General features: G+C 44.1%; 1 protein-coding gene across 2 annotated transcripts in view; it reads left to right on the forward strand.

Moving 5' to 3' along the window:
* jupb (junction plakoglobin b) overlaps positions 1 to 21000 on the forward strand; it is a 113960-nt gene that overhangs the window by 62544 nt on the left and 30416 nt on the right. For both annotated transcript variants that reach the window (XM_004575797.3, XM_004575798.3), the window contains 6 exons: positions 13184 to 13437; positions 13531 to 13769; positions 18775 to 18976; positions 19072 to 19216; positions 19300 to 19403; positions 20190 to 20309. In XM_004575797.3, coding sequence (XP_004575854.1) covers positions 13184 to 13437; positions 13531 to 13769; positions 18775 to 18976; positions 19072 to 19216; positions 19300 to 19403; positions 20190 to 20309 — 1064 coding nt within the window. The remainder of the gene's footprint in view (positions 1 to 13183; positions 13438 to 13530; positions 13770 to 18774; positions 18977 to 19071; positions 19217 to 19299; positions 19404 to 20189; positions 20310 to 21000) is intronic.

Genomic DNA, 21000 nt, shown 5'->3' on the forward strand with positions numbered 1-21000 from the left:
AGCACTCCTGCAAGCTCCCCAGAACACGCTCTGAGAACACGCCCGGGGATGCCATCAGGACCTGCAGCCTTGTGGACATTGATCCTGCTCAGCACCGCTCCTACATCGGTGGGGGAGAGAGTCAGAGGTTGGTGGTCTGGCGTCACGTCTGCTTTGGTTGTGGTTGTGGGGTTCCCTCGCTCAAAACGAGCATAAAAGTTGTTGAGCTCGTTGAGGAAGGAGACATCAGAGGATGCGGGGGAGGGTTTGGTGGTCCTGTAGTCTGTGATGGTCTGGAGTCCTTGCCACATGCGTCGGGGGTTGGAGTTGGAGAAGTGTTCTTCTACCTTCTTTTTGTAATGTGTTTGGCTTTTTTGATGCCCTTCTTTAGCTTAGCTTTGGCTGTACTGTAGGCGTGTGCATCTCCTGACCTAAAGGCAATGTTGCGGGCCTTCAGGAGGAGACGAACATCCCGGTTCATCCAAGGCTTCTGGTTGGGGTACATGGATCCGTTTCTGGGTGGTGACACTGTCTGTGGTTTCGGAGATGTACTCCAGTACAGATGAGGCGTACTGGTCCAGGTCTGTGTGGGTGAACATATTCCAGTCTGTGTTTTTAAATCTGTCCTGGAGCACTGCGTCTGTCCCCTCTGGCCACACTTTAATTGTCCTCACAGCAGGTTTCACACGTTGGATGAGTGGTGAATAGGGCTTTGGAGTTGACGTCACACCGCAATGCATTATGGGAGCGCAGCGCCATTTTCGGGGTCTACGAATCAAACCAAACACACTGTGTTGGAACGACGACTACAAGAAAGATGCTTAAAAGCAGCTCAAAAGAGAATGAACTGTATAGAGACCGATTTCATTCAGAGGCGAAGCAGCGGTACTTGCAGAAAATAGCGTGCATTGGAAATGTGGACCCGTATGAAATACGGCCGTGGAGTAGAAACCCTGAAGACCAACCGCTATTGACGTAGCCTGACATATTCTCGTACCTTGTCTGTGGAGTCAGCGCGTACAAGTCGTCATTCAAGCAAAGGTAAGTCAGCTTGAGTACTGCGAGTGAAATGCGTTTGATTTCCCTGCAAACATTCAGATTAGTGCAGCATAAATTCATTCATGAGGGGAAATGACAGTGAGAACATGTGGAGGCTGTTAGGTGGATAACATAATGAGTTCAGTGCACTGATGTGACACTGTCCTGAAGGATTGTTATTCTTTATGGTTAAAGAAATTGCACTAATTTATTAATGTTTATTATAAATAATCCTTATTATACATCTTGCTTCCATGTTTGTATCTTGTGTCACTAAAAATACATTTTATTTTAATTTTATATATTGATCAATGACCTGCAGAATCTCCTTATCATATTAAGTGATTCATAATTGTCACTTTATGCTTTCTCCATCTCTAAAGTGATGACATCCTTGCATTACATCCTTTAGGTTCATTTTCTGCAGGCAGGTTTCTGACAGAGAACAGGCAGATTTAGAATATAACATGCAGCGTTCTATAGATGGACACATAAAAAAATAAAAAATTACATGTATGTGCTAACTTTCTAAACACTTTGTTACATTTATGATAAAGTAGATAAAACACATTTACGTCGGCCTTGGCTCATAGTTCTGTTCTTTAAATGAACTTTGTCTGTGTGTGTTTCAGGTCCTGCACTCTCAAAGACTAAATGAACCAGCATTGCAGCCATGGGTCACTGTGAGCATCACAGGGAAGGTTGAAGCCGCCCACTGCACCTGTATGGCCGGAGTCGCAGAGACCTGCAGCCATGTCGCTGCTCTTCTGTTTAATGTAGAAGCAACAGTGTTGATCCGTGGCACAAGGACTGTTACAGATGAACCTGCATACTGGGTTTTTCTGGGTAATATGACCAAGATACAGCCAGAGGTTGGCCATAAGATAGACTTCTCCTCTTCAGCTGCCCAAAAAAAAGGCTCTTGATCAAAACATAAACAGACCATCTGTAGTGACAGGTAAAAGGAGGGGTCCTCAAAACAGAAAAATCCCACCTGCTACTTTGGAGGAGTTGTCACTGCTATTGGATACTTTGCTGGAACACAGTAAAGCTGTGGGTTGTGGGAATGACCCATAATGTTTTATCTAGGGGTCTAGATTTATGCCTGTAGTGCACTGTCATGTAAATAATTTGCATTTACTGAATATATACTGACTGAGTCCCACTGTTCAAAAGTTGAATAAAGAAACAAACTAATTTTTGCCTCTTTTTTTTTTTTATTGAAACCACCTTATAGAACATCACATCAGTTACAATGTAGAATCCATGTCATTTATAGTTTACAAATGACAAAATGTTTACACAAAATCATGAGTGTTTACATGACATCACCCACTACTAACATTATTTACTGTATCTTTTGAAAAAATACAGCAATTTTAACAGCACAATACTTAAGAATATTTAACAGGAGCAGGTTTCATTCTTCCCTGGTTTTATTATCACACTGTTCATCAAAACGGCAGCAAACCTTCACCATCTTATCATATATATCATATTTCATATTTCACCATCTTATCCAGAAGGGTCACCTCTTCACCCTCACATGGAAGAAGTAATCTGATTGGCATGGTGGTATGTTTGCAGCAGGTCTGTTCTGCCCTCGCACTTAACTAGGCAGACAGACAACCATCATCCCATGTAGAAAAACCACACCGTTGTTCCTTTCTGGTGGATTTATTTGATTGGATGCATAGCATGGCTTTGTCGAAATACATGAATGGATGAATGGTAAAAAGACTGTGCTGGCTTAAGAGGTAGCATAGGCAGGCACAGGAGTAGCAAACTGTCCTTCTCCCGTTAGACAGGAAGTAATGAGAAGTAGCACTTCCGGTAGAATGTCAAAATAAAATGAACAGTGTGCCAGAAACGAATAAAGATTGCATGAACTTGTATAACACTACATAAAATGAGTGGTGACTCTTAAGGAGCCAGAACACTCCCCACCTGACATCGGTAAGATGTCACACTTGTACCCAAACTAAACTTGTTGCACAGCAGCTGATACAAGAAGAACAACGTCTGTGACTGGCCTAAAGTAAACTTTGGCTTTACCATCTTTCACCACCTTGACTTCTACCTTCCTGACAAGTCCGTCACTACTAGGATGAACCTTTGCGATCACCCCCATGGGCCACTGATTTCTCTTCACGAGAGGATCTTTCAGGAGGACCACATCCCCCTGCTGCAGGTTTGGTCTGGTGGAATGCCACTTGCGGCGGCATTGCAGTGTTGATAAGTACTCCTTACGCCAGCGATGGCAGAAAGAGTTGGCCAGACTCTGAACTCTTTTCCACTGTTGCCTGTAGAGGTCCTTCTCCCCGAAGTCACCTAAGGGTGTTGGAGGTGCACCAACTTTTTGCGTGAGGAGTGTGGCGGGAGTAAGGATGCACGGAACATCGGGATCACTTGACACTGGAACCAGCGGCCGTGCGTTGATGATGGCGGCCACCTCTGCCATGAAGGTGATCAGGACGTCGTGCGTGAGGGGCCTGGAACCAAGTTGAGCGAGCTGGGAGTCTAATATCTTACGTGCCACTCCTATCATCCGCTCCCAACTGCCCCCCATGTGAGAAGAGTAGGGAGGGTTGAAGACCCAACTACATCCATGATCATTTAAGAAGGATTTAACACGTGGGTCACAAGGAATCCTTTTGTCAAACCCTAGCTCCCTGGAGGCTCCTGTGAAGTTAGTTCCACAATCCGATCTCAATTGCTTTGCAGGTCCTCTGACTGAAAAGAACCTGCGGAGAGCGTTAATGAAGCTAGACGTGTCCATCCCCTCTATGATCTCAAGGTGAACTGCCCTTGTGCTCATGCAGGTGAACATCACTGCCCATCGTTTGCTGCTGGCAAGTCCGCCCCGAGTACGACGAGAGGCAACCGACCATGGCCCGAACACATCTATGCCTACGTAAGAGAATGGAGGCTCAGCACTAAGGCGTTCTGCAGGAAGATCTGACATTTTTTGGAACTGTGTTACTCCCCTTAGCTTGCGACAAACTACGCATGAGTAAATGAGGCTGCTGATCTGGCGTTTACCTCCTAAGACCCAGTAACCTGCGGATCTTAAAGCACCCTCTGTAAGATGACGCCCCTGGTGCCTGACCCTTTCATGGTAATAGCGGACTAACAGGTTAGTTACATGGTGTTTGTGCGGCATAATCAAGGGGTGTTTTTCTGCGGACTCAAGGTCAGAATGAAGAAGGCGTCCGCCAAGCCTCAGGAGGCCTGATTTGTCAAGGTAGGGAGAAAGCTTTAAGAGAGGGCTTTTCTTTGGGATGTCCTTCCTTGACTCTATTTGTTTGAGCTCCTCTGGGAAGCTTTCTTGTTGGACTGCTTTTATAACCGTCTCTCTTGCTTGCTCAAAATCTGAGGTAGTGAGTTCATGACATATATGCCATCCCTTACATTGTCCGCCTGATTGCTTTACCTCAAAGGTGCGTGCAATGTGTGCCAAACGTGCAACTGCCCTGGTAAGGGACTGCCAGCTGGAGAAAGATTCTAAGTTTGCAGTCTTTAAACAGGGGTATGATGTTTGAATGGTGGCAGTGATCAAGGGACGAACTTCAATGTCTGAGTCGGGGTTTTGAAGTTGGAATGTACCTGATGAGTTGCTCTGTAAGGGCTTTAAGGGAAACTCCGGCCCTTTCAACCATGTGCTGGACAACAGTTTTTCGGCAGGTAGAGATCTGGATCCGTGATCGGCCGGGTTGTGCACCGAGGGTACATAGCCCCACTGAGTTGGTACTGTTGCTCGTCTGATGCGTTGCACCCGGTTGTTCACGAAAACGTGAAATCTTCTTGCCTCATTGTAGATATAGCCAAGAACGACTTTGCTGTCGGAGAAGAAGCGCATGTTACTAATCTGAATGTCCATTTCATCTCTGATTAGTTCCCCAACTTCCACCACTAACACCGATGCACACAGCTCGAGCCTGGGAATGGTAAGATCGGGCTTGGGGGCAAGTTTGGCTTTCCCGAATATGAACGCAAACTCTGTCTCACCATTTTTGTTCGTTAACTTCAGGTAAGCCACGGCTGCAATAGCCTGGGTTGATGCATCACAGAAGACACAGATTTCTCTGTGCTTCGCACCAAGAAAGGAGAAGGAGCAGTATGGCCTTGGGATACGGATTTGCTCGAGTTGTTTGAGAGCATTCTTCCATTCTGACCACTCCTTAAACATGCCCTCTGGAAGAGTCTCATCCCACCCACAAGTCTCTTTTGTCAGCTCCCGCAACAGTGCCCTCCCCTTGATGCTCACTGGCACTGCAAACCCCAGCGGGTCAAAAAGGCTGTTGATAGTGGACAGAACACCTCTTTTCGTGTAAGGCTTTTCGGCTTGAGAGACTCTGAATGTGAAGGTGTCGCCTTCAATGTCCCAACATACTCCTAAGCTTCTCTGCATTGGAGGAAACTCTGTGTTGAAATCTATGACCTTGAGCCCGCTTGCCAAGTCTACAGTAGAGAATGCTTTCATGACATTTGGGCTGTTTGAAGCTATTTTGTGGAGCCTCAGGTTGGACGCAGCGAGCAGCTCCTGTGTGTCTTTGAGGAGCTTAATTGCCTCTGACTCAGTAGGGAGGGATTTGAGTCCATCGTCGACATAGAAATGTCTTTGAACAAACTGTTTGGCCTCAGAATAGTGCTGTGTGTCGAATAGGTGTGCTGCCTTTCTCAGACCGAAAATTGCCACCGCTGGAGAGGGGCTGTTGCCGAACACGTGCACTTTCATTCTGTACTCGACAACTGGCTCTCTTGGGTCATTGTTGCGGTACCAAAGGAACCGGAGGAAGTTCCTGTGGTCTTCTCGCACCTGAAAGCAGTGGAACATTTGTTGTATGTCCGCTGTGACAGCCACCGTTTCTTCTCTGAAACGGATGAGCACCCCAATCAGACTGTTATTCATATTTGGACCTTTGAGCAGCACATCATTTAAGGACACTCCCTGAAACTTAGCACTTGAGTCAAATACCACCCTGATGTTCCCGGGCTTCTGCGGGTGATAAACGCCAAAGAAGGGCAGATACCAGCATTCTTCTCCTTCTTCGAGAGCTGGTGCTGGTTCGGCGTGATCCCTGTCAAACAACCCCTGCATAAAATCCATAAAATGTCTCTCCATCTCAGGGCGTTTATTTAATGTGCGGCGCAACGACTCTAAGCGGCTGAGTGCTTGGTTTCTGTTGTTTGGGAGGTGGGTTCTCGGTGTACGGAAAGGAAGTGGAGCTGTCCAGCTATTTGCATCGTCTTAGTAAAAGTCTCTTTCCATAATTTCCAGAAAGGCTTGGTCCTCAAAGGAAGGGGCTAGCTCTTCATCCTTTTCACTTTGCTGGAATATGTGTTTCCCTATTTGACATGAACTGTGAGTGTTCCAGGATTTGTTGTGTGACTGCTCTTTGACATGAAAGCTGTTTTGACAGGGTGTTAGGAGACTTGGACGCCCGTTCTCTAGAACACTCGTTCTGTATGTGCCTATGATGGCTGGCTTATGGGCTCCTCCTAGGCATACATCACCTACAATAACCCACCCAAGTGCAAGTCTCTGGGCAAATGGAGCATTGACTGGTCCATTCACTCGTTCATACACTTTGTGCACTTGTATTATGTCTCGGCCTAACAGCAACATAATGTCAGCCTCAGGGTCTAGGGGCTGCATATGATCTGCTAGGTGTTTGAGGTGTTGATGGGCTAGGGCAATCTCTTGCGTTGGTATTTCATTCTTGTTGTCTGGGAGTGAGTCACACTCGAGCAAAGAAGGCAGAGGAGAGCTGAACTGGCCATCAACAGACTGTATAAAGAGGTTCTCAGCTAAGCGGCCATTTGTGGTGGAAACCCCTGTACATGTCTTAAGTGTGTATGGCGCTAGGTTGCTCATTGGGATGCCAAAGGTGTCGAAAAGATTTGACTTCGCTAATGACCTATTGCTCTGGTCATCTATGATAGCGTAAACCTTGACCTTTTTGTCTGGATGCCCCTTTGGATAAATGTAGGCTTGACATATTTTGGAGCAGGAACGCCCCCCACCTAAGTCCCCACAAACTTGAGTGCATGCTGAGCTAGTCTCCAAGTCTAGGCTACTCTCCCCGCCATGCTCCTCCCTGTCCTGGTCTGGGGCAATGTTTTGAGCTTTTGTGTTTTGTGTCCATGGAGCTGGACCTGCATGCAGCGCTGCAACGTGTTTGTTGCTGTTGCACTCTAGGCAAGTAATCTCTTCCTTACAGTCTTTAGCTTGGTGAGCTGAGGAATTGCAGCACCTAAAACAGATGTTGTGTTCCCTGAGGTATGCCTTACGCTCATCTAGTGTCTTTTCCCTGAAACCTCTACACTTCTTTAACGGGTGCGGTTTCTTGTGGATGGGACACAGTTTGTTTGTGAACTCACTCGTGCTGCCTAAGTTTGGTTTGTGAGTTTTGTTTACCTCTGTTTTGTGGACGGCAACAGGCGGTCTTGACTTGGCAAATCTTGTATAGTGGTTGTCGTGAGTTGTTGGATAGGATGTGGGACCTGATACAGTAGACTTAAAACTGGGGTCGTTTCTCATTTTCGCTTCATACAAGATGAAGCGACAGAAGAATGAGAATGGAGGGAAATATACATCATGTCTCTGCTTGTATTTAGTCCCCTCTGACATCCACCTGTCTTGAAGATTTGTTGGCAACTTATCAACTATCGGGGCAATGCCACGTGATGTGTCCAAATACACTAGCCCAGGTAAAGAGCCGTCTGATTTGGCTGCATCAATTTCAGAAAGTAGGTCGCCAAGTTCTCTGAGATTCTGAGGGTCTTTGTTTGACACTCTAGGAAAGCGTTCAAGTCTGTCAAGGAGCGACTTCTCAATAGCCTCTGGGGTGCCATAACATTCTTGTAGCCGTGTCCAAACTCTGCTGGATTGTTGAGATTGACAGAGCGTATACGTTTGGCATGCTTAGACGACTCTTCTCCAAGCCACCGGGTGAGCAAATCTAACTGTTCGCTAGGCTTTAAGCTTAACCCTTCAATAGCGTTACAGAAAGAAGCTCTCCATGCCCAGTAGTCCTCTGCTCTGTTCGTAAACTTTGTCAGACCGTCGGCCACCAATTCTCTTTTTGCCAGAAACTTAGCGAGATTAGCAAAGTCACTGTTCCCGTTGTTGATGTGCGTTGGCTGGAAAGGTGGAGTGTAAGGGGAAAAGCTCATAGGTTGCGGTGTGGTACTTACATACCTTTGGCCACATTTTTCTTGGGTATCAGCAGCTGGTGTCAGATGGCTGCCAATCTCATATTTGATGTCCTGTTGATTTACCTGTGGGACATATTGAGGTGAAGTGGCTGGATCGGGGATTGGACTGATGTCACATTGTTTTATCGGCGTAAAGTGTTTGGGGTCCGGCAAGTCTTCTCTGCGATGCTCTGGTGAAGAATATCCAAGATAACTCTGTAGTCTGTATGACTGGGTTGAAGCTGGAAGCTGGAGTAGAGCGTGAGAGTTCAGCGCTGGTTGTGAGTTCTCTTGACCCTGTCGTGATTCCCCATATTGTTTTTCTGACACACGAGATGACCACATTTCCCCGATTACCTCCTCTGCTATTGCTGCTTCAAATACATTGGCTTCAGCGAGCGCAGCTTCTGCTTCCTTTTCTTCTTTTAGTGCTTTTAATGTAGCACTTAACTCTGCTTGCCTCATTTTCACCTCAATCTCCCGTTGTCTAAACTCTCCTCTGGCGCGTGCTGCTTCGGCCTTTGCCCGTGCTTCGACTGCTGCTTTGGCGAGTGAGCTGCGGGATCTGGATGTAGATCCAGAGCAGGTGGACCGTACCTCCAGCTGCAACTCCTCTGCTGACAGCATAGTGGCGTCTGGGTCAGATGTCTGGAAGACTGCCTCCTGAAGTAGCCGTTTCGCCAGTCTTTTTACTGTTCTGCCCTCGCACTTAACTAGGCAGACAGACAACCATCATCCCATGTAGAAAAACCACACCGTTGTTCCTTTCTGGTGGATTTATTTGATTGGATGCATAGCATGGCTTTGTCGAAATACATGAATGGATGAATGGTAAAAAGACTGTGCTGGCTTAAGAGGTAGCATAGGCAGGCACAGGAGTAGCAAACTGTCCTTCTCCCGTTAGACAGGAAGTAATGAGAAGTAGCACTTCCGGTAGAATGTCAAAATAAAATGAACAGTGTGCCAGAAACGAATAAAGATTGCATGAACTTGTATAACACTACATAAAATGAGTGGTGACTCTTAAGGAGCCAGAACAAGGTCCCTTGTGTAGCACTGGAACCCAGTCACGATGTTTCATCCATTTCATAGGCTGGTTTGCTGCAATAATGCCAAATAATTAGCATCTGTATAGATAGAAGGTAGTTCTGCAAAATCACTCAGTAGGATGTTTGTTCTAATTTGCTATGACCTCAGAGCGCATCGAAAATAAAACTAATAGGCTATAAAGAGTGATATGAACATATTTAGAACTTACCGGAATGAAAATGTCTGGAGCACCAACAGATATCTGGAGATGGAAGAGAACTGGATATCAGCTCGTCTCACAGCTGCTATCCAGGCTAGACGCCTTCGTTTGGTAACATCAATACACGAGCTGCCTTATGTTGCTTCCAAGTTGGGAAAGAATGAAAAGATAAACCATTTTCAACCTTATTCTCTTGCCGGTGTTGTGTGTGACTTCGCTCCCTTTTCACTTGCGCTAGACCCCCAAAATGGCGGATCGGGCCAAAATCCTTTCCACGCCCACCCCCCGTGACATCACGCTCCAAAGCCCTATACCTAGGTGTGAGGAACAGGGAGAGATGGTCCGATTGTCCAATGTGGGGGAGGGGTGTGGCTTTGTAGGCTCCAGCCAGGTTGGAATACACATGGTCTAAAGTCTTGTCTCCTCTGGTGTGGCAGGAGACATGTTGGTGGAATCTGGGGAGGACTGTCTTTAAGTTGGTGTGGTTGAAGTCGCCAGCAACAATAAAAGCAGCCTCAGGGTGTTTATTCTGGTGTTTGTTAATGGCTGCAGAAAGTTCTTTCATGGCCAACCTAGCATTAGCGTCGGGGGGGATATACACGGCAGTGAGTATGATAGAAGTGAGTTCTCTGGGGAGGTAATAAGGTCTGCATTTGACCATTAAAAACTCCGCATTAGGTGAGCAGTGACTCTCGGTAGTAGTGGAGTTCATGCACCAAGCATTGTTAATATAAATGCACAAACCTCCACCTCTGGCCTTGCCGGAGTCATCTGCTAGCCGGTCGGCTCAGTGTGTGTGGCGTCCTGCTAACTCGATAGCATTGTCCGGGCAGCTGTTGTTCAACCATGTTTCGGTGAAAAACATGACATTTGAGTCCATAATCCGTCTGTTGTTAGTGATGGAGAGCCGTATCTCATCCATTTTGTTTGCCAGAGAACGGATGTTGGTGAGGAAAATACTGGGTAAAGGCAGCCGGTGTGGTGTTAGCTTTAGCTTAGCCCGTAGCCCTCCGCGCCTACCTCGCCTTTGTTTACGATCTCGGTGCCGTCTGTGTGCACTTCCACCCGGCCGGGGAGAGTGGGCAGCCTCCGGTGTTCTGGAGATCTCTGGGATGAGTCAGAGATCGGCGATAAAACTGTGCAAACGAGCTGGCCCCAGTGTTTTCTGGCATCTTCAACTCCTCACTGCAGGCATGTCATGTGCCTGCCTGCTTCAAGTCCTCTACCATAATCCCTGTCCCCAAGAAACCTAGGATCACTGGACTAAATGACTACAGACCCGTGGCTCTGACATCTGTGGTCATGAAGTCATTTGAGCGCCTAGTTCTCTCCCATCTCAAGACCCTCACGGCCCCCCTCCTGGACCCCCTGCAGTTTGCATATAGAGCCAACAGGTCTGTAGACGACGCCATCAACATGGCCCTACACTTCATCCTGCAGCATCTGGACTCCCCAGGAACCTATGCCAGGATCCTGTTTGTGGACTTCAGCTCTGCCTTCAACACCATCCTTCCAGACCATCTCCGAGGCAAGCTTTCCCAGATGAATGTGCCTGATCCCATCTGCCGGTGGATCACTGACTTCCTGACGGACAGGAAGCAGCACGTGAGGCTGGGGAAGAATGTCTCGGACTCCCGGACCATCAGCACCAGCTCCCCTCAGGGCTGTGTTCTTTCTCCTCTGCTCTTCTCCCTGTACACCAACTGCTGCACCTCCACCCACCAGTCTGTCAAGCTAATCAAGTTCGCAGATGACACCACCGTCATTGGGCTCATCTCTGACGGGGATGAGTCTGCCTACAGGAGGGAGGTTGAACGTCTGGTGTCTTGGTGCAGCCACAACAACCTGGTGCTGAATGCCCAGAAGACAGTGGAGATTATTGTGGACTTCAGGAAGCACACAGCCCCACTCCCCCCCATCATCCTGACTGACACCCCCATCACCTCTGTGGACTCATTCCACTTCCTGGGTACCACCATCACCCAGGACCTGAAGTGGGAGCCCACCATCACCTCCGTCATCAAGAAAGCCCAGCAGAGGATGTACTTCCTGAGGCAGCTGAAGAAATTCAACCTGCCAACACGGACGATGATGCAATTCTACACTGCAATCATCGAGTCCATCCTCACCTCCTCCATCACCGTGTGGTACGCTGGAGCCACTATCAGGGACAAACAGAGACTGCAGCGTGTTGTGCGCTCTGCTGAGAAGGTGATTGGCTGCAGACTCCCATCTCTGCAGGACCTGTACACCTCCAGGACACTGGGGCGTGCAGCTCGGATCTCAGCTGACCCTTCTCACCCTGGACACAGTCTGTTTGACCTGCTCCCCTCAGGCAGGAGGCTCCGGTCCATTCGCACCAGAACCTCTCGCCACAAGAACAGTTTCTTCCCCTCTGCTGCTGAACACATGAACAATAACCACATGACTGTCCCCGCCACTAACACATGACCCTACGCTGTGTCACTGCATCATTTCATGTCTGGCACTGATCACCACCTGCACTCATGTATATATCTTTCTACGTAGCACTCATAATTCTTATTCTCATGTATATATGTTTGGCACTGATCACCACCTGCACTCATGTATATATCTTTCTACGTAGCACTCATAATTCTTATTCTCATGTATATATCTCATGTATATCTCATGCACATATCTTTCTTTCTACATAGCACTTTAATTCTTATTGTCTGCACTGAAGCACCGCAGCAATTTCCTAATGTTGTAAACCTCAACATCTGGCAATAAACCCATTCTGATTCTGATTCTGATTCTGGAGTTATGAGTCCAGATGTCCAGAAGCTCTTGTCTGCTGTAGGTCAGCAATTCTGGATGAATAATCTGATGAAAAGTAGATAAAAAACCGCTAAATAGCAGATTCTGGAGAGACACTGAGCCTCACGTTGTTCACGCGCCACCATCTTGGTCACCAGTAGTTAGTGAGCACTTAAAAGCATAGAAGGAAGTGCTTGTGTGAATGGGTTTTCATGGGTGAATGTGGTGAATTGCTCTTCGAGTGCTCCAGGAAAGTAGAAAAGCACTATACAAAAATCAGTCCAGTTGCCATTTAGTCCAGTATGTGGTTTAGCATTGTCCTGCTCTAATATGTCTTGATGAAAGCATATGGTGTTCTAAAATTTATATATACCTTTAAATAATATAATAATATATATAATATAATAATTTTATATATACCTTTGAGCATCGATGGTGCCTTTCCAAACAAACTGGTAATTGCATATACACGAATGCAACCCCTTACCACAATGGAGGCAGACTTTGAACTGATTGCTGATGGACCTTCTCTTCTTTAGTCCAGAGGATCTTTTCCATAAAATAATTACAATTTTTGATTCGTCTGACCATAGAAAAGTTTTTGAAGAGCAAGGAGGTCCTGCGTTAAACTCTTTTTTAAAATCCTGTAAATGCGATAAGTTGATTGATACCACAGGCACGTCTGCTAGAAGGGTAAGGGGTAACACAGGCGGTTGCCAGTATTTTCCAGCCTTCTGTTGTGCCTGTGCCAACTTCTTTGAGATGTGTTCTTGTCACCAAGTTCAAAATGAGCTCATGTTTTTCCTGAAATAAAATGTTGTAGCTTGAGCATTTGATTTGCTTTTTTAAATTCTTCTACTGATGGCATATGGGTTTATGAGATTTGCAGTTTACACACACTGTACCATAACTCTTGTTGCCATCTCCCTCCAACAGATTTAGAAGCTCAGTACTCTCTTACCCGGGCTCAGCGGGTCAGGGCTGCCATGTTTCCAGAGACTCTGGTAGAAGGGGAGGCAGCCATGCCTGTCCAGTCAGATCCCTCACAGCAGAGCAATGTGCAACGACTGGCTGAACCTTCTCGGCTGCTAAAGACAGCTCTCGTCCACCTGATAAACTACCAAGATGATGCTGAACTGGCCACCAGGGCAGTGCCAGAACTCACCAAGTTGTTGGGAGACGAGGATCCGGTACAGAGCTCACACAATCAATTACTAAGGATTAGCTTGTTGAACACCAAGGAAACAGTGTTTTTTTAGATGGCTAGCTTCTTTATTTTCTAGGTTGTCGTGAACAAGGCGGCCATGATTGTCAACCAGCTAACCCGTAAGGAGGCCAGTCTCCGCGTGCTGGTGCAGTCTCCAGCCATGGTGGCATCCGTGGTGTGTGCCATGACGACAACAACTGACATGGAGACGGCACGTTGCACAGCCAGTGTGCTTCACAGCCTATCGCACCAGAGGGAGGGACTGCTGGCCATATTCAAGGCTGGAGGGATACCAGCACTGGTCCGAATGCTAAGGTACAAATACTTAGATTGTTGTTATTAGAATTATGTTCAATGATTTTGCCTTGTCAGCACTTAGGCTAAAACATTATGCCAAACTGCCTTCTATACACCAGAGGCTTTGCTATACTTGGTAGCAGAATCTGGCAAATTGTGTCCTGTTATCTGGACGTAGTGATTATGCTCATTGTCAACGTGGTTTGGCAACGTTACCTTGAATCTAAACCTTGTACATCTGTTGCAAGCAGGACTTTAAAGTATTGAACATTTCAGTGCTTGAAATATGTTTTAAGGGCTTTGCAGAAAAAATGGCTGGGAATGACGTTCATGAAATGAAGTACATAAAGATGAAATAATAATGAACATTTCTAGTACTATAATTGATACAAATAAAAAATAACAATTTGTACAATTATAAATAAGGCAAGCATATGGCAACTTAAAATACTTACATACTGAAAAGCAAAACACAGAGGAAGGCCATTACAAATGCTCTAAATATGAATCTTTGACTTATTAATGTCCAGTCCAAGATGTAAAAAAAACCCCAAACAAACTGCTGGTCATTTTGAATACAGCACTTACTAAGAATGCAACCACCAACTTTCTTTTACACTTTTCACTGATTGTCTATTTGTCTCTAAACAGAAAATAGTTAAGAAAAAGGCAACATCAATGCTAAACCCCAACACCGTACAAAATATGGGACAGCCAGGAGCAAGGAAAGAAAAAACTAAGGAAAAACAAAGCTCAGACACACACATGCATGAGGAATGGGGGAGGCCAGAGCAAAGAACTCAGACAAACTGAGGGAATAAATAAACAAACTGATGAGGGCAACAGGAGAGGACATTTGTACCTAACTGGGATGTAAAATTAAATAAAAAGCACAAGAGACAAAGGTCTAACAAAATAAAACAGGAAGTAAGTGAACTTGGAACAGTAATGTGGACTTGAGAACAAAGGTAGAGCAGGCATGCACACGTTCGGACAACAATGTTAATTGTACTAGACCGTCCTTTCTGTAGAAATACAAGTAAAGTTTTCTGGCAGAAATCAGACGTCTAGATGTTTGAAAGGCTGACAAAGTCCACACACAGCCAGGTCCTGTACTGTACTGTCATTTGAAAGACTGAGGTTTGTGTCTTTTATGAAACTATTGAAATATAATTGCTAGATTCATTTGAGTGGTTTTCATTTAATTACATTTAGCTAGACAGCAGAAATATCTGCTCAAGTTAAATATTCAGTTTAACATTATCCACCTTAACGTGGTTATGGTTATGGGAAGATCAGTCACTGTGCAACCGCAGTGAGAGCTTGGTCCCCATTTAGGCAATACGTTGGACCCATTCCACCCATTCACAACAACAGTCACCTCTAGCTGAACCAGGTTTAGGGAGGGGCAGCCATCTGCCGCTACCGGTTCAGGGTAATTGGAAGAAGGCAGATTAAAGCTCTGACTGTTGAGGAGAGTCAGAGATTAATTATAATTAAGTATTAAGCATTAAATACAGAGTGGTGTATAAATACAAAGTGAAAAACAACACTCGGTGCATCATGGAAAGCTCACAGCAGCTTAAACCTATTGCACCAAAATTAACGGTGATTCACGGTCCACTGATCTGCTCCTAAACTATATGCTTTATCAAAAATGATAGTTTTAAGCCTAATCATAAAAGAAGAAAGGGTCCCTGTCTTCAAAATCAAAACTGGAAGCTGGTTCGGCAGAAGAGGGACTCTGAAGCTGAAGGCTCTGCCTCCCATTCGATATTTACAGTAAATATGCTAGGAACCACAAGTGAACAGCAGTCTGAGAGCAAAGTGCTCTATTGGAGTGTTATGGCACTATGAGGTCTTTAAAATAAGCATGGGAGGAACAGGGGAAGAACACATGCTGCTAGTGATTTCACTATGAGCTAAGTTTTTGTAGCAAATCCCTAAAGACAAAGTTAGTATTATGATTCAGCAGGGTGTAGAAGATTATTCCATGAAATGAGTTATTATAAAAGGAAAAAAATAGATAAGCTACACAAAAAAACTTTTGGCCAGTGGAACAGGAACAGGAAATAATACCACACCACAGAGAGAGCCAACACCAAGTAGGGGCGGAACCACCAATTCCTGTGGTTAGAGACCTCCAGCTTGCAATGGGGCATTTTGCTGCTGAGTGTAATACAGCGGGAATGAGAAACAATTGTTCCAAGTTGGATGCCAAGATTCTCAGGCGAAAAAGGGTAGAGTGCTAACGTCAAGGCAGAAATGAGTTGCTGCCCCAAACGAAGGAATTCAAGTATCTCGGGTTCTTGTTTACGTGCAAGGTGCAAGTGAAGCGGGAGACCGACAAATGAGTTGTTGTGGCATCAGCAGTGATGGACCTCTGTATCGCTCTGTGGAAATGAAGAGAGAGCTGAGTGTGGAAGTGCCCTGTTTTACTTAGGGTCACAAGCCCTGGGTAGTAAGAATAAGATTGCAGATACAAACGGCAGAAGTAAGTATATATACACTTTAATAATGAAGTGCATTCATGAATAATATAAAGTTTACGAAAAATTGTTTCCAGGGGTTAAAGGGATAGTACTTATTTAAAAGTCCTTAGAGTACTTATATGCTTAAGATTTTCTCCACCTTCTTTACATTTTTATATGTGAGTGTTTACTGCATGTTGCCTCCTTGATATAGATACCCTGTAGCCCATATCCTCTTTACCAACATACCCAGTGGAACAAGGAGCTTAACAAAGTTTATCAACAGACAATTGTAGCAGATGTTGCTAACAGGCTAGCAGTACTGATTATGGGAACTATTCCAACCTTCAGGAAGGGCTGCTAAATAATTCCATACACTCAGGCTTAACAGAAGAGGATATTTCACACTCATAATTGATGTGGGAGCTTAATTTGTACAGAAAATGAAAGAAAATTGAATTTAAAGAAGAGAAAATGAAAAAGAGCTTGACAGAGAGAGCCCTGCTTGGTGCATCAATGCTATCAACATGCAGATTTCCTTTCTATGTCCTCTTTACTTCTGCCTTTTAATACAAACTCAACCAACATTACCCTCGCTCCATTCTTTCCCATGCAAATCTGACCTATTCATATGTATTATATAAGTTTTTCAAAAACTATTTTAGATATTTTGGACAGTATTGTGATCCACGATAAAATAGAATGCATTATTTTCAAGCTAACTTTTGATTCATCTTTTACACATGTTTATTACATTTTTAGCATTAACAACATATTTTTTTAGGTGTTTTGCACGAGTGTTTCCAGGTCATCATCACATTTCTTGAACCTTTCTTTGATCAATGATTGTATTAAATAGAAATAATAATAATAATAATAAAGTAATAATTACACACTTTTAAAGTTTGCTTTAATATGTTATTAATGTGTTATTGAATAGAAGCAGGCAGTTTTGCATTTTGCAGCGCTGACTCCTGCTTATTACCCAGAAACTGCCAAACATACATAATTGCATTTAACAAGCCTGAACAATAAACACAATATTTACATCATTGATTTTAAGCAAAGCAGAATGCTGGAAACCTAAGTTAGGATTAATTTAATCACTTTATTATTATGCTAAAACATCAGCAAATGTAACCTCATTATTATGAGGCTATTACCATTTAAAGCCTTCTTACAAAAAAACAAAGAAAAGAAAAGTCTAATGCACAGATATTACCTTTTTATTGCTAGCAGGTTATCATATTGTTACCAATGTATTCTGCAACTATTACTAACTGGTTTTGCCTCATTGCCGAAGCTTTTTTCCACATTATTACCCCGTGTTGTTGGACCCTTTTTGTCCAATTAAATTAATTTCAGACTAGCAACTGCAAAAACGTCTGCTTGAGCAAAGCGGCCATACTGTCATGGTCCTGGGTCGTGTGACCCAGTGTGTTATGCTTAACCTATTTTGATGTTTATTGTTTGCTTAGGTTCTTTAAGGTAGTCCAGCCCTTTTTGTAATTATGTTACCCTTGCATTACGTCTCCCTTGCCCTTCGTGTGTTTATGTCTGTGTGTCTTGTACTGTCAAGTTCATGCTGTCAGTTATGTCACCTCCCCCTGTACTACGTCTCCCCGGTTCATGTCTCATGTTTCTTGTTTTACTTTGAAGGCCTGCATTCACTGTCTGTGTATTCAGCTCACTCCTCCTGTCCTGTCGTTAAGTTCATGTGTGTCAGCTGCGTTCCCATGTGTGGCCACTTCCCCTGATCATCCCTCATGTGTATTTAGTCTCTGTGTTTCTTACAGTCTGTGTCGCGTCGTCTGTGTTATCTCCCCTACCCCTTGTCATAGTTCCCCAGCCTTAACTAGTCCTAGTTTGTACTTTGTTTAGCCATAGTTTTCCCAGTCTATGTTCAGGTTTTCCCTCAGTTGCTTTGCTGCCTTGTTCCTTAAGTTTTCGGCCCTAAATAAAGGCTCGCCTTCTGTTAAGTCCGGTTTTGTGTCCTCACCTCTGTTTGCTCTTGGGTCCTCCGTGACACATACTTTGTGCTGCTGATGGTTCTGAAGTCTTGGTGGATTTAGATATTTACATTCAACAGTATAAAAACAGATATCAAAGTAGCCATCAGGGCTGTTTTTATATGCATGTACTATAAAGTTAGAACATGCAAGTGTGGCACCTAAAGAACATCATCAGTTAATTTCTAGAAGCTTCTAGAAACAAGGCCTGATACTCAGCAGCCATATTAACACATCTGAGCACCTTTACGCACAGAGTTTTTCGGGGCACTACCTTATTTTGCATTTTCATCCAAAAGTGGTATTCTACCATCGTTTTTGCTGTTGCAGAATTCACCAATAGCAGATGCTTCATGAAGGGAGTGGTGCTGCTATCAAGTCATGGACACTGGAAAAAAAGTCTTGAACTCAAGTCTCAGGGATTTCTTTTGAATGAGTTATCTGTGTCTGATAGAAGTCAGTTAAGGTCATAAACTGTCTAATGTGCCTTGAAATCTATTAATTTTATGGGATCTCTATCCTTTTCCATTTTTCATTGTGCAGTTCACCAGTAGAATCAGTCCTATTTTACGGAATTACCACTCTTCACAACCTGCTGCTGCATCAAGAGGGAGCAAAGATGGCTGTGCGTCTTGCTGATGGCCTGCAGAGAATAGTTCCCTTATTGAAAAAGAGCAACCCAAAGTTTTTAGCCATTACTACAGATTGTCTGCAACTCCTGTCCTACGGAAACCAGGAAAGCAAGGTGAGAAGAGGACCCTGGAGCTGGAAAGGAGACTATTGGTCTACTTATTTTCTTTAATACCTAATCAACACTTCCTACTTCCTGTTTCTTGTCAGCTGATTATTCTAGCCAATGGGGGTCCAGAGTGTTTGGTTTTCATCATGAGAAACTACAACTATGAGAAGCTGCTTTGGACGACAAGCCGTGTCCTTAAAGTGCTGTCTGTCTGCCCCAGCAACAAACCAGCTATAGTCGAAGCTGGTATGTAACTACTGCTGAATATACTGTGGGCTTAGCGCAACATGCTACATGTTCTGTAACCATATGTTCACATGTGTGCTCAGGAGGCATGCAGGCTTTGGGGCAGCATCTTACAGGGTCTAGCCAGCGTCTGATCCAGAACTGTCTGTGGACACTCCGTAATCTGTCAGACGCAGCAACCAAACAGGTACAGTGATGACATGAAGTCACTCGTGTGTATGTAAAGATAAAGAAGCCAAAACAAATGATCGCTGGTCATTAGTTATACTGATGACTTTATATAAGCTGGTTCATGCAATATCAAGCGCATAGACAAAATATCCCATCAACACATCCCCTTAAAACCCAGAACCCTAAATGGTGCAATCTTGGCCTTGTAGATGATTTTCATTTTTTACAAAATCCTAACGGTAACTTCTAGATATGCAACACTTTGAGTGCTCAGAATAGAAAAGGTATGTAAGTATCATTTCATTTGCAAGTCACTTCAGTTAGTGCAGTTCAACAGTTGCTCTTAACTTGCTAGCTATGACATTCACACCACTGACACACAATCCTCAAGCACCATGTAATAAATTTCCATCAAAATATCAGGTAGCAAACTAGCTCATTCAGCGGATTGGAACAGGAAAAGTACTTTGATGTTCCACAATTGCCTTCACAACTGCTTCATGGAGCAATAATCATGATGATCAACAATTAGGAGAAAAATAATCCATTTGGATTTTCAGAATATACTAAATATGACATGAGAAGGAGGAGAAGATTACTATATTTATATAAGTTTTAATAACATCACGACTGTCAACTGATGCCTAGAAAAAAACCTAGTGATACTTGTTTGGTTAGACATCCTGCTCCATAAAATGTATAGAAATGTATTTATCCCAGGACATTTTGTACTTTAACTTTGTTCCAATACATCTCTGCTGTGATTGATCCTTTCTTTATCTCTATTGGTTCTGCTCTGTAGGAGGGATTAGATGGTCTGCTGCAGATACTGGTCACTCAGCTGGGCTCAGATGATGTGAACATGTTAACCTGTGCCACCGGCATTCTGTCCAACCTGACATGCAATAACTCACGCAACAAGGTAACCATGATGAGATGGCAGACACACAACTTTCAAGACTACATGGAACTAACATGTAAACAAGTACAATTTTAATGTCTTAAGGTACACAAACACTCACATACACATCCAGTATGTTGGCCTGTCCAGATTGTAAGCTGGACAGGCTCTAGCCCTAACGCAACGCTGAACTGGAGTAAAAGAAAAATCTATGATGTCACCATTTCTGTCAGGAGTACTTTCCACCACTTACAAGTGTTGTAACAGTAAAGGATTTCTAGAACGCTGCAAGTTCCAACAAAAAGGTGCGATCCTGTGTAAAATGTAAATAAAAACAGAATGCATGAACTCATATTTTTTATTATAACCACAACACAGAAAACATATCAAATGTTTAAACTGGGACATTTCACTATTTCTTAAAAAGTATTGGCTAATTTTGAATTTGATGGCAACAACATCTCTCAAAAGTTGGGACAGGGCAACAAAAGACTGGGGTGGTAAGAAACAGCAAGAAAAATGTTTTGAAAATAATTATGTTATTTGAGAAGAGGTTAGTAACACAAGTGTAAACCAATAAATAAAAATGTGCAGCGTTTTCCCTTCCCACTGTTGCCAAAGCGCTAGCTCATAGGCAGAGATGGGAAGTAGCAAAGTACAAATACTTTGTACTTAACTGTACAGATACCTGAAAACTGTATCTGTAATTTAC

Source organism: Maylandia zebra, linkage group LG4 (genome assembly GCF_041146795.1).
Source record: "Maylandia zebra isolate NMK-2024a linkage group LG4, Mzebra_GT3a, whole genome shotgun sequence".
Lineage (NCBI taxonomy): Eukaryota > Metazoa > Chordata > Actinopteri > Cichliformes > Cichlidae > Maylandia > Maylandia zebra.